We start from the raw sequence: 13,043 nt of genomic DNA, 5'->3' as shown, positions 1-13,043 counted from the left end.
AAACTTATAGAAACAATGGAACAAGAAATATATGGACAGGTGAAAACGGTGAAAGTGGGAACAGCTGAGTGCAATTAACAGGTGTGCAATTAACAGTGATGAATCAGACAAAGGCTTGTGGGAAATGTAGTGCATGCAGTGGGGTGACTATATGGGGAAGTGAGACCACTGGTTGACACCCAGGGAAACACAGACCAGACACTGTGACAGTATGCAGGAGTATACAATAGCTGAAAGATTAAAATAGTACTAAATTTGTCTAATTTCAAATGAACGCTAAAAACAGAGCTGAAAATGTACATCTTTGTGAAAAGTTACTCTATGGTAAAATTGTCTTCCATTTTAAGTATGTCTTCCAAAGTGGCATTTTGGTGACATTTTGTTTATGACAACCAGAAAACAAAAAAAGCATCGTCATAGCTGTCTGTTTGGAAACCAAAAGGATATTACCTGTCTTATGTTTTGTTAGTTATTATTGTGTTCTCCTGACTGGGTCTAATATTAGAGTTGTTGAATTATCCTCACTTGGATGTTAATTAGATGTTAATAACCATGTTTGGCTGTGACAACGATGGCCCTTTGCTATGGAGTCAGATCAGCCTAAAAAATAATGCATTTATAAAAACTAAAGTATTATTTTTGAGGCTAATCTGGCACCATACTTTGCTAACTTTGCTTTTTTCTACTCAAATGAAACAGTTCTACACATTAGCACTGTTGTGTTTTTCGAACTGTTTTTCCCAATTGGATTACACTACATATGGACTGTCCAACCATTGGAACTGCTTATTGGCCCCACTATATTCATCGCTCATTAAAACAACTCCTGAACATGAAGTGCTCTTGGTCTGCTTAAAATCCCTGCTGTCTGGTTGCACAGATTAATAACATGGAAGCCGTCTTCTATGTATATACTTTGCAGAGGTTGTTTATCGTCTCTAAGGCCACGACTATAGAAAAGACCAGAATTACTCTGTGCTTAACAAGAGCATTTTTATAGGCCAACAGAGCATAGGACAGATTTTCATCACTTGCTCAATTTCACTATGGTTATAATAATAATAATAATAATAATAATAATAATAATAACTGGTCCAGAGATGAGCCGACTGACCTGATCAGATGTTACCCAAATCTTTTGTTACCCAAATCTTTTTTTAAGATTTTCAAATCTTAACTGATTTTAACCATGGGGAGACCACAGACATAAAGACCGTTTCAACCAAATTTTAGCCATAACGTTAATCCCCTGAATGTGCAAACTAGATGAAGCGAGCAGACTTTTGCATTACTTTTTCACTCTGGGGCAGGGCTTGCTTATTTGTTTTTTAATATAAACATTTTCTATCTTTTGGCAAACGTAAAAGCCCTATCACACCAAAATCTTAATGAATAAGCCTTAGGCTGAGGAGAAAGTAAAATCACGTCTGTACAATAGAACACAAAAGAAGAAAGCTTAACACACTTATAAATAAAGAAGCACAAATGTTTATCTATAGTAATATTTGCTTATTTGTATGGTTAAATTGGTTTAAGGATATTTGTTATTTAACATTTAATTATTGCAGGTTTGCATCACATTCTAAGTTGCATTTAGCTGATTTATTAAATTTTTTTGTGAGCGTTAATCTCATTCATTAATACATGTTCACATTTATTCTAGAACTACAGTTACTCAGATTTTTGTCTTGATCCTTCATCCTTAAGTAACTACGGGCCTATTTCAAACCTTTCTTTTTTTAAGATATTAGAAAAGTTTTTGCCTCCCAGTTACAGGACTACTTATCAGCACACAAACTCTATGAGTCTTCAAATCTGTCTTTCATCCATTGCACAGTAATGAAACAGCACAGCACTCTTGTACCTCAGGGTTCTATCTTGGGCTGTCTTCTTTTCACTATTTAAATGTTATAAATTGAACAAATAATTAAACGTTTTGGGTTTAACTTCCACTGTTGACATTCAGATTTTTTCACACCTTCCACCTCAGTGTTTCCTCTGCCTACAATAACAACTTGCATCATAATCGGTTTATTATTATTATTTTATTGTTTTGCGAGTCTGGCCTTCTGCAAATGATTTTTTGTGATGATTTCATTACTTCATTGGAATTTTTTTTTTATTTCTTAATAATAAAGCATAATTTATTTCAATCAAAACATAAAAGTATTAATAGATTAAAATTGTGTAGTTGTTATTAATATTGGAGTTGAAAGTCAGAGTAAGAGTGTTTGCGAGTGAAAACATATCTATACTTAGCCTACAACTCACACACTGGACATTATTCAACCTGCTAAAAATGGCTTGTTGGAGTCACTGTAATACCCGCCATGAGCAAAATCCACCCACATCTGGAGGGTTGGCGGGTGTTAATGTCAAGCCCTGTTTGTAAGTGATGAGCCAGATTGTGAGATTCATAAAAACAGGGCCGGTCCTTTACCTTCAAACAAAACATAAACACCCACTTTTCTGCAACAGCAGACCACAGCAGGTTTCAGTTTGGCTGCTGAGTGTCACAAACCATTCGCCATTTCGCAAACAAATAAATGTGGGTGTGAGCAAGGAAAGTTACACTCTGTTGAGGAAAGAATCACACCAGGTTTCATGTTTTCAGGAGACAGTTTTGTTAGATCAGACTTTGATGTAGATCACTGGACCATTGAAGAAAATGGTTTACATGTATGTCTTGATCTGTTTGTGTTGGCGGCGTATGATTGTGAAGTTATAATGTATATCAAATTTCTTTATGTCATCAGAGTGTAACGTGATAGAACGTAAGAGTGATTTAACAAGTGTGTTAACATGTGAGTGGAGTGTGTGTGCGTTTTCTTTTTTTCTTTTCTCCCTCTCTTTTTCGCTCCCCACTCATTAGAGCAACAGGTGATGTGACTTTAGAGACGGTCATGTGACTTTAGAGACGGTCCCTAAATTTGAAACTCTCGAACATCCAACATCAAGGTAACTTTATGCCGTTTTTTTTTTATTTTTTTTTAAACTTTCTTTAGTTTTCTTTTCTCTGCGCCAGATTGTTGATGTCCTTTACCCGGGCATAGATGTCTATCCTTCAATTATGAACATCCAGCCGCAAACATGAGGTGCGAGCGATCGCGAGAGCAGATGGGAAAATGGCGGAAGGAAGCAACTGGGATGGTGCCCCCCTCTGGGATTTGGTGCCCTACACAGACTGCGTACTCTGCGTATAAGGGGCGGCGGTACTGCTGTCATCTTTCACGCGAGTCGCGACCGTACATGCTGTGTTGGTGAATGGCACATTGCACTGCGTGCACCCACAGACCAATCTGTATTAACATCACTGCGTCCACGAGTATCGATAACTTTGCAGAAAATATCGATACCAATATAGAAGCTTCTGAGTATCGATATATCGATACTGCAGCATCGATGTGCACATCCCTACTAATCATCATTTATAAAGTAACCTGAGAAAGAGGTATTTGGCCTTTTTATTTCCTTTCATATGGTTTTCTCGTGATTAATGGTCAGCAAGGGAGCTAAGGACTTTGTATTTTATTTATTGTTTAATTCCAGGGAAGAGGACCTAAAACTAAATCCCTCCTTTTGTTTATTGTTTTGGCCATCTGAAACAATAAAAAAAAAAAAAAGTTATTCCTCATTTCGAAGAAATCTTATCCCAATGTAAACGAATAAATGTTTTTTTTCTTGACTTCTTGGTTGTGTGCCGATGTGTTTGTGGAAGCAGGAGATTGAACTCCGGGCAGCACCCTTTCTTTGGTGTCACTCTCGATGTGTGTGCACGTGGCTCGTAACAAGAGTGAGTTCAAGGTCCATGTACACACACAGAGAGAGAATTTGACAGCTTGCTTGCAAAAGTTTTGCATTCCCATGAGGAACTGTACAAATTACTTGCCAGAGTTTTGCTAGGGAACACTAATTTTATAGTGGGGACCCAAAAGTGCAAGCTTCATTGGAGGAAAGCAAAAATAGTTTTTCTTTCACTCTTTTTTTCTTTTCTTTTTTTGTCCCCATTATGAAAAGCTGTTGGTAAAACTAGTTACTTATTTTGCAATAAATGGTGTTTCAATGTTAAATAAAAATGAACATGAATAAGAGATTCCTTTCTTTGACTTACAAGGTGACCAATGAAACGTGAAGGAGAGAAACAGAAGAAACCAGTTAGTTTGATTGTTTATCTTACATCTGCACATGGTAAATTTGGAGACAACATTCTGTACATGTAAAGCAACATGACACTTAAATAGTATAGCCTTTAAAGGAACTCAAACTTTGAATTCATTTCAATCCCAACACTTGAAACTCATGGTCTTGATGCACATTTTAGCTTGAAAATGCATCTGAACAAAACTATACTTAATGGCACTACACTTAGTGATACCTACAGATACAACTGATCTCCAGTGTGGATCATCTCCGATTTGGTTTCACGTGTCCTGACAGACTGGATCGCTTATCATTGTGTCAGTACTTAAAAGGCTTTTCTCCAGAGTAAATTCTCTGGAGACATTAAAACTTTGTCCACTGTAGCAAATGTCTTTTCACACTGCTTTCACACTGCTATGTGTCTTCTGGTGTACTTTTAAGGCGTGCAGCCATGTAAAACGTTTTCCACACAAAGAACACAGGTGTGGCTTCTCTCCCGTGTGGATATTCATGTGTATCTTAAGGTTTCCTTTTAATGTAAAACTTTTCCCACACTGATCACAAGTGTGAGGCTTCTCTCCAGAGTGGCTATTCATGTGTGACTTAAGGTTTCCTTTTACTGTGAAACTCTTCCCGCACTGATCACAAGTGTGTGGCTTCTCTCCCGTGTGGATATTCATGTGTATCTTAAGGTTTCCTTTTAATGTAAAACTTTTCCCACACTGATCACAAGTGTGCGGCTTCTCCCCAGAGTGGCTATTCATGTGTGACTTAAGGTTTCCTTTGACTGTGAAACTCTTCCCGCACTGATCACACGTGTGCGGCTTCTCTCCACTGTGGATCAACAGGTGTTTCTTGAGAAAATATGTGTGTGTGAAACTCTTCCCACACTGATCACAAGTGTGCGGCTTCTCTCCAGTGTGGCTGTTCATGTGTAACTGAAGGTCTCCTTTGACTGTGAAACTCTTCCCGCACTGATCACATGTGTGCGGCCTCTCTCCAGTGTGGCTATTCATGTGTAACTGAAGGTCTCCTTTGACTGTGAAACTCTTCCCACACTGATCACATGTGTGCGGCCTCTCTCCAGTGTGGACTTCTATGTGTTTCTTAAGAGTACCTTTGTGTGTGAATTTCTTTCCGCACTGATCACATGTGTGTGGCTTCTCTCCAGTGTGGATTTTCATGTGTTCATTAAGGGTTCCTATTAGTGTGAATCTCTTCCCACACTGATCACATGTGTGTGGCCTCTTTCCAGTGTGGATTTTTATGTGTTTCTTAAGGGTTTCTTTTTGTGTGAAACTCTTGCCACACTGATCACATGTGTGTGGCTTCTCTCCAGTGTGGATTTGTATGTGTTTCTTAAGAGCTCCTTTGACTGTGAAACTCTTCCCACACTGACCACATGTGTGCGGCCTCTCTCCAGTGTGGATTTTTATGTGTTTCTTAAGAGCTCCTTTGTGTGTGAACCTCTTTCCACACTGAACGCATGCATGCGGTTTCTGTCCAGAGTGGATTTTAATGTGTTCATTAAGGTTTCCTATCAGTGTGAATCTCTTACCGCAGTGACCACACATGTGCAGCTTCACTCCGGTGTGGATCTTCTCGTGTGTTTTCAGAGACTCTACCCGACTGAATCTACTATCACAATGTGAACACTTGTAAGGTTTTTCTCCAGTGTGAATTCTTTGGTGCAGCTTCATCTGGCCATCTGTAAAGAAGGACTTCCCACAATCAGAGCAAATATGACTCTTCACACTACTGTGTCGTTTCTGGTGTATTTTTAAAGTATACAGTCGTGAAAAACTCTTTCCACACAAAGAACACACATGAGGCTTCTCCTGTGTATGAATGGTCATGTGCTCCTTCAGGGATTGTGCCCAACGAAACTTTTTACCACACTGATCACAGTTAAAGGATCTTTGATGAGCTCTAATATGAGAACGCAGATGTTTATTAAGACTGACTGTATGTACAAAACTCTTCCCGCATTGACCACATGTGTGCAGCGGCTGTCCAGTGTGGATTCTCAGGTGATCCTTAAGGGTTTCTTTTCGTGTGAAACTCTTCCCACACTGATCACATGTGTGTGGCTTCTCTCCAGTGTGGATTTTTATGTGTTTCTTAAGGGTCATTTTGTGTGTGAATCTCTTCCCACACTTATCACATGCGTGTGGCTTGTCTCCAGTGTGGATTTTCATGTGTTCATTAAGGCTTCCTTTAAGTGCATAACTTTTCTCACATTGATCACATGTGTGTGGCTTCTGTCCTGTGTGGATGTTCATGTGATCTTCCAAACTGCTTTTGTACGGGAATGATTTTCCACACTGAGGGCAAGTGAAGATTTTTTTGGCTCTTCTTTTCCGTACAAATTCTCTTTCCTTCTGTGAGCAACTTATGACATGATGATTTTCTTCCCCTTCATTCAGTTCTTTAATTTCCTTATCCTTTTTCTTCAGGTCTGAAATGAAAGTAAAGAAGTTGCATTTTAAGCAAATCACAATAAATTAATGAATGAATGATAAAATGTGAAGGGAAAGGCATTTGCTATAGAAACATATGATTAGTAACGTTTTCAATGTCGTTTCAAGTGTTTGATCAGGCCTAAACATGTCTTCTTCAGGGCGAATGGCTAGGTTTTTTGGCCCACCAAATACATTGGTCTAAACTGGGACAACTCAGGCTTGTGATGTGGTTATTAGTGTGGAGTCTTGAAAGGGTCAATGCAGACTAGTCGACTTCAGTGCTCTGCAATGACGCTTTAAGCTTGACGTCGACTAAACTTTGAAGGACTTCCAAATTTACGCACCATTTCCAAACTGTTAAAATTACAAATAAATGTATAGTCCGAAAGGTCCACAAGACATGTTTGATTATATTACTGGATGCCTGAAATTGAACGGGAGAACAAGTTTATTGTACAGGTGAATTAATCCCTGTTCGAATCTAATGTGCTGCTGCACTGTAACACACACACATACTACAGACAGTTTGTACGTCACGCACAGATCGCTCGCTAAATCCCAAAGTGTCACTACTACTAGAGAGACGTTGCCATGTAGAAATAATTCACACACGCAATCGCTCTCACTAATGCATTAATATGAATGTAATCTTTACTGTGCTACTTTATCTGTATATGATGAAGAAAGAGCAGACATCTGTGAGAAATAAAATGTACCAAAGACAAAATAACTGATAAAAAATTAGCTGTTATAGGAGCAATAGCCATGTACGCAGCGCTGTCATATGCCATAGCTGTGCACGAGGTGTTTGTCACAGCTCCAGACTTATTCGTTCATTAATGACGTCATCAGCGACTAGTTGACCTCGACTCGATTTTCATCACATAAAAGTCGGCTTTAAAAAATCAGTGGTCGTGCAACCCCTAGTCAGTAGGGATATCCAGATTCGATCAAGGGATCGGAAATCGGGCCCGATCACGTTTATTCAGACTCGATTGGAAGTGGGCGTTACCTCCCGATCAGGACTCGGATATATATATATATATATATATATATAAAATAAAGATGTGAATAAATATAGATTTAAACTCAAAGAGACAGGATAGTCTGCGCATGATCTGGTGTTTTATTTGGACCCAGAATAAGGTGAGATGAACATCACTGAGCACTAAACACTCCTGCAGTGTTCGTTTAAACACTGCTCTGCCAACCACATCATCAAGTTTTGCAGATGACACAACAGTCTCATCAGCAAAAGGTCTCATCAGCAACTGCAATGAAACACACTACAGAGAGGAAGTAACACAGCTTGCTGAATGGTGTGGCACTAACAACCTGTACCTCAATGTGGAGAAGACAAAGGAGGTTTTAATGAGCCGCATTTCAACTGTCGGACTAAAAGCAGGGGTGCTAGTGCATGCCAGGGCTAGCGTTTCCACTGTCACTTCCAGTGCTTGATCGTGCCTCATCAGGGCTTGCTCGGGGCCAATGGCCCCTTATTTGGCCCGACGAAACCTTGGGCCAAAGTGGGCCAGCTGGGGCTAGAGGGGTGATTATGAACAAAGGCAGAGTTTCTCCGCGTCTGTAGAACGTCAGCACCGCAGATCATTACATAAAGCTAACAGCTTTAACACTAGCATTAAGTTTTGGAAAAACTGTGCCCAGATCTTTTCCCATCCCTTCTCCTCTCTAGTCTAAAACCGTGACCGTGTCGACTGTCACTTTATGTTCAAAAATCTATTGCACGAATCGATTGGACCAACCAACACAAGTTTCGAAAACGAAAATAGGAAATTGATTTTGATGACCTCTCGGAGCATGTCCAGGTTTTTTCCACCTTATTATAGTAAAACATTGATCCTTTTGGTTCGAAACATTTAACAAAGCATGTAAACAAAAGGCCACGTTTGTCATGTTCATTTTGTGATCGCGCTAGTTTCCGAGACTTATTTATCTTTAGTTTTCTGATAACTTCTCTTTGTCAGTGAAATGATGGGGTTGCATGACATTGGTCATGAGTGGCAAGTAAAGGGCGGGTTTTAGTGAAACGCAGTGGAGCTTCGGGCTCGACTGTGGAAACGCAGCTCTATTTTGGCCTCGGTACTACTGGCCCGAGGCTATTAGCCCCGCCCAGCCCATTTTAAGCCCTGACTTGCACTGGCCTGAAGGTGGAAAAGCGGTTATGGACTGCAGGGTCTGATGGACCTCTGTTAAACACCCCCACTGACCATCAACAGCTCGACTGTGTAGAGACTGAGCAGAACTAAATTCCTGGGGGTGCACATCACTCAGGATCTCACCTGGACCACCAACACCATGTCACTCTCCAAGAAGGCACAACAGCACCCCCACCTGTCCTGACCACTTTCTACAGAGGAACCATAAAGAACGTGCTGACCAGCTGCATCACTGTCTGGTATGGGATCTGTAGTACAGCAGACCGCAAGACCGTCACATCTGCAAAGATCATCAGTGCCTCTCTCCCCTCCATCCTAGACATTTTCCTTACATGATGCTCCAGCAAAGCAAACATTAACGTGAAGGACCACACCCATCCCTCCCACAGTCTCTTCCAGCTCCTACCATCAGGAAGACGGTACCAGAGCATCAGAACCCGCCCAGCCAAACTGCTCAACAGCTTTTTCCCCCAGGCTATGATGAGCCCTGAACACAAATCATCCCATCCTCTTTTTTAAAACACTACACAAACCCCCTACCACCACAAACATGGACTATATACTAGGGGTGGGCGATATCTCAATATTTAAAATATATCGAGATATTTTTTAACCACGATATGGATTTTGATATATCGTATATATATCGATATTGTTTATATTTAATTATGATTCCGTCACTTTGCTTGTTTGTCTTCTCTGTGCTGTGCTCGCTCCCTGCCTCCTTGGGCCCTCCCCCCGCGTGTTGTCGCATAAACATGGTGGTGTCCGCAACCAGCATTGAAGGCTATGAACTAGTAAAAAAAAAAATTAAAAAAAAGGACAACTGGCTCCATTATATGGAGATACTTCCGTTTTAAAGCATCGGGGTGAACAGCAGGCAGATGTCTACTGTAGGGCCCTATGATTTCCGCGATGTAGAAAATGCAGACGGAATCCAGTCATAACAACGGAATTCAAAGTTTAACGCAGAATGTCACGGAATCACATCAAATCGCGATATGGACTAATATCTACAAATATTAAGCCGGAAAAGTCTATTTAAATATGAATCCTGCATGTTCTGCGTGTCTTCGTTTTACTATACACCCGGAAGCGCACGTGACACATTCCGGTGATTTCAGCTTCTGTCCTCTCACTAAATAAAGACGTGAACACATAAACAACATCTCCAGAACTGCACTGAGAGTCACTCCATGAGCATCTGACTGTTTGAGTAAAACTAGCCTCATATATCACATCATAGACTGTAGTATCACGTACACGGAAATGTAAAGGTAAACCCGTCAAAATAAAAGTATTTGCCAGAAATCTATTACTATTGTTCACCAGAATGTAGAAAATCTACTACTACTACTATTAAAATGAAACGAACATAATTTAAGGAATAATCACACAACATTTCTTCCATGAATTATTGTTAATAGTAAATCCCCTTTGTTTACCAAAAAATAAAGTTTGCTTAATTTTCAATAATTAAAAGATAAATTAAATGAATGTTTTATGCCTTCATTTGATAACCAGAAAAATTTGAATAGACGGAATTTCAGAGGGGAACAAACATTTCACATAAGGATTTTTTTAACAAATTAAGTTGTTTTTATGCATTTAAATAATTACACTTGCTTAAACACAGAATTAGATAACAATAAAACATATGGGCTTCGTCGCATCTTCCTTCTTTATGATGCACCAAATGTTTTCTATGGGTGAAAGATCTGGACTGCAGGCTGCCCATTTCAGTACCCGGATCCTTCTTCTACGCAGCCATGATGTTGTAATTGATGCAGTATGTGGTCTGGCATTGTCATGTTGGAAAATACAAAGTCTTCCCTGAAATAGATGACGTCTGGATGGGAGCATATGTTGTTCTAGAACTTGGATTTACCTTTCAGCATTGATGGTGCCTTTCCAGATGTGTAAGCTGCCCATGCCACACACACTCATGCAACCCCATACCATCAGAGATGCAGGCTTCTGAACTGAGCGCTGAGAACAACTTGGGTTGTCCTTGTCCTCTTTAGTCCGGATGACATGTTGTCATGCAAATTTGGATTCGTCTGACCACAGAACAGTTTTGCACTTTGCCACAGTCATTTTAAATGAGCCTTGGCCCAGAGAAAATGCCTGCACTTCTGGATCATGTTTAGTTATGGCTTCTTTTATGACCAAAAGAGTTTTAGCCGGCAACGGCGAATGGCACGGTGGATTGTGTTCATCAACAATGTTTAGAAAACCAGCGGAAAATGTTAGTCTAGAGCCCTGCTACTATGCTGCGAAGACAGGTTCTATTGTATTTTGTCCAAGCGCAACATCTGGATATAAACGTGGTGTTGAGATCAGAATATGTTCAGCCCCCTCCCTCCGAAGCTTTGAATATTTGGTGTTTATTACTACCGAAGCTTTGAAACTCCAAAAATGGTATTTGGACCAGCCCTAGAAAATTGAAATCTATTCATCTCTATAAATTATGCCAGAATTGGTTGTCTTGTTTAACTAATATATCATCATAAACTCCAGCAACTCACCACTCGGATCCAATCATCTGTGCCATTATTTATACTAGTATTTCTGAATGGCATAAAGTTGGCTTGAGTTTTGCTTGCAATATATGCAATTTTAGGGACCATCTCTAAAGTTACATGTTGCATTGGTATAAACTTTTCTAACTTCAATAGCATTTGAGGAGAATGACTCACAAAACCATCTGTAAACTATTCATGTAGGTGTCAACTATAGTTCAGACCTTTTATATTTTTGATATTTATTGAAATAAACAATAAATCATATATGCAAAAAAACAAAAAAATGTGCTTAGACTCATATAATTTAAAGTCATTTACAGTCATAAAATCAACTGTAAACTGTTCATGTAGATGTCACCTATAATAAACACATTGGGTGGGGGGGGGGGGGGGGGGGGGGGGGGGGTGGGGTTCCCCCCCCCCCACCCCCCCCACCCAAGTTGTGGGGGGGGGGGGGGGGGGGGGGAGTTGAGGAACATCACTTACATTGACAAAACCAACTATAAATTGTTAGTCATTCTACTCAGTTGCTATTGAGCTTTAAATTATGACATATTTTCCAGTTGAGCCCATTCGGTACTGAGAAAAAGTAGCACTTTCTACATATCATTTACAGTTTATTTTAATAAATATCAAAAAGAGTAAAAGGTGTGCGTTATACTTGACACCTAGATGAACACAGATTTGTTTGTATTACTGTAAGTTATTCTCCTCAAATGCTATTGAAGTTAGAAAAGTGTACACCCGTATAAATTCGACGTCTTTGCGAAAATAGAACATCAAGCGTTAAGCTAACTTTATCTCATTGTACTACTGATATTTACGTAGTTTTACTTAAATCAATTTCCATAAGAAAGTATTATTTACATTTACTTAAGTGCACTGTTTGGATAGGCTTCGTTAAACTGACTACAACCATAAAATCTGAAGAAATTCTTTCAAGTTTTATAACCTGTTTCACAGCATCTTTAATAGAAAAATCAGGAATATACACAAACCTCGTTCTTCAGTATCATCAAGCTTCACTGTGACGTGTTCTGGATCACTCATCTTCTAGGTGAGCTCACTGCAATCCTCGATAAACTCAGTCTTTACAATGTTTCAATCTTTCTTGATGGTATGAATGAATGTCTTCACTTGTAAATGATTCAATGCCTTGAATACGTGATAATCTTCTGTTTTGAAACATCGGTTCGGAGCGCAGCTCTTCTTTTTCTTCTTCTCGTGTTTTTGACAGTTTGGTGAAAAAAGCTGCCTTTCCGCCACCTATTGGTCTGGAGTGTGAAGCGCACACAGTCTAACTCCACAGAATGATTGAGTATAACGGGATATAAAGAGGACAAATGTGTATGAATAAAGGGGGACAATAAGTGACTGTTTCTGCTGTAATATTGATAATTCCTCAAAAATTGGTACAGGAGTGTTCAGTCTGCAGGATTGTGGAATGAAATGAAATTAAAGGGATTTCACCCTAAAAAATGAAAATGCTTCTCACCTCCATGTTGTTGCAAACCAGAATACGTTTATTTCTTCTGCTGAACACAGAGTATGATATTTAGAAGAATTTTGAAAACAAAAAAAAGTTCTAGGGCACCACTGTCTTCGTTTTTTTTTTTTTTTTTTTTTCGTATTTGATTTCCATAGTGTGTTGGGTGATTTCATAGTGATAATCTACTGTATATGTAAATATGTTAAAGTTTCTGCATTTTTTTTCTTAAGGGGGCTTCATGACCATTCTT

General features: G+C 39.4%; 1 protein-coding gene across 2 annotated transcripts; it reads right to left on the bottom strand.

Moving 5' to 3' along the window:
- Window positions 1-4,155: 4,155 nt before the first annotated feature.
- LOC128011096 (oocyte zinc finger protein XlCOF6-like) lies at window positions 4,156-12,580 on the bottom strand. 2 transcript variants are annotated; one of them, XM_052593179.1, is made up of 3 exons: window positions 12,303-12,580; window positions 5,169-6,598; window positions 4,156-5,084 (listed from the first exon to the last, which is right to left on the bottom strand). In XM_052593179.1, exons 1-3 carry the CDS (start codon window positions 12,352-12,354, stop codon window positions 4,536-4,538), a joined length of 2,031 nt encoding a protein of 676 aa, XP_052449139.1. In that variant the 5' UTR covers window positions 12,355-12,580; the 3' UTR covers window positions 4,156-4,535. The 2 variants fall into 2 exon arrangements, with proteins under 2 accessions (XP_052449139.1, XP_052449138.1); XM_052593178.1 differs by having other exon boundaries at window positions 4,156-6,598.
- Between the last annotated feature and the right edge of the window lie 463 nt (window positions 12,581-13,043).

Source organism: Carassius gibelio, chromosome B23, assembly GCF_023724105.1.
Source record: "Carassius gibelio isolate Cgi1373 ecotype wild population from Czech Republic chromosome B23, carGib1.2-hapl.c, whole genome shotgun sequence".
NCBI classification, from domain to species: Eukaryota; Metazoa; Chordata; class Actinopteri; order Cypriniformes; family Cyprinidae; genus Carassius; species Carassius gibelio.
This window is presented reverse-complemented; position numbering and strand designations above follow the sequence as displayed.

Coding starts and splice junctions, on each gene's coding strand:
- LOC128011096 (XM_052593178.1), bottom strand. CDS start 12,354: ATGAGTGATCCAGAACACGTCACAGTGAAGCTTGATGATACTGAAGAA. Junction 6,599..12,302: donor TGATGATACTGAAGAACGAG/GTTTGTGTATAT, acceptor CTTTCATTTCAG/ACCTGAAGAAAAAGGATAAG.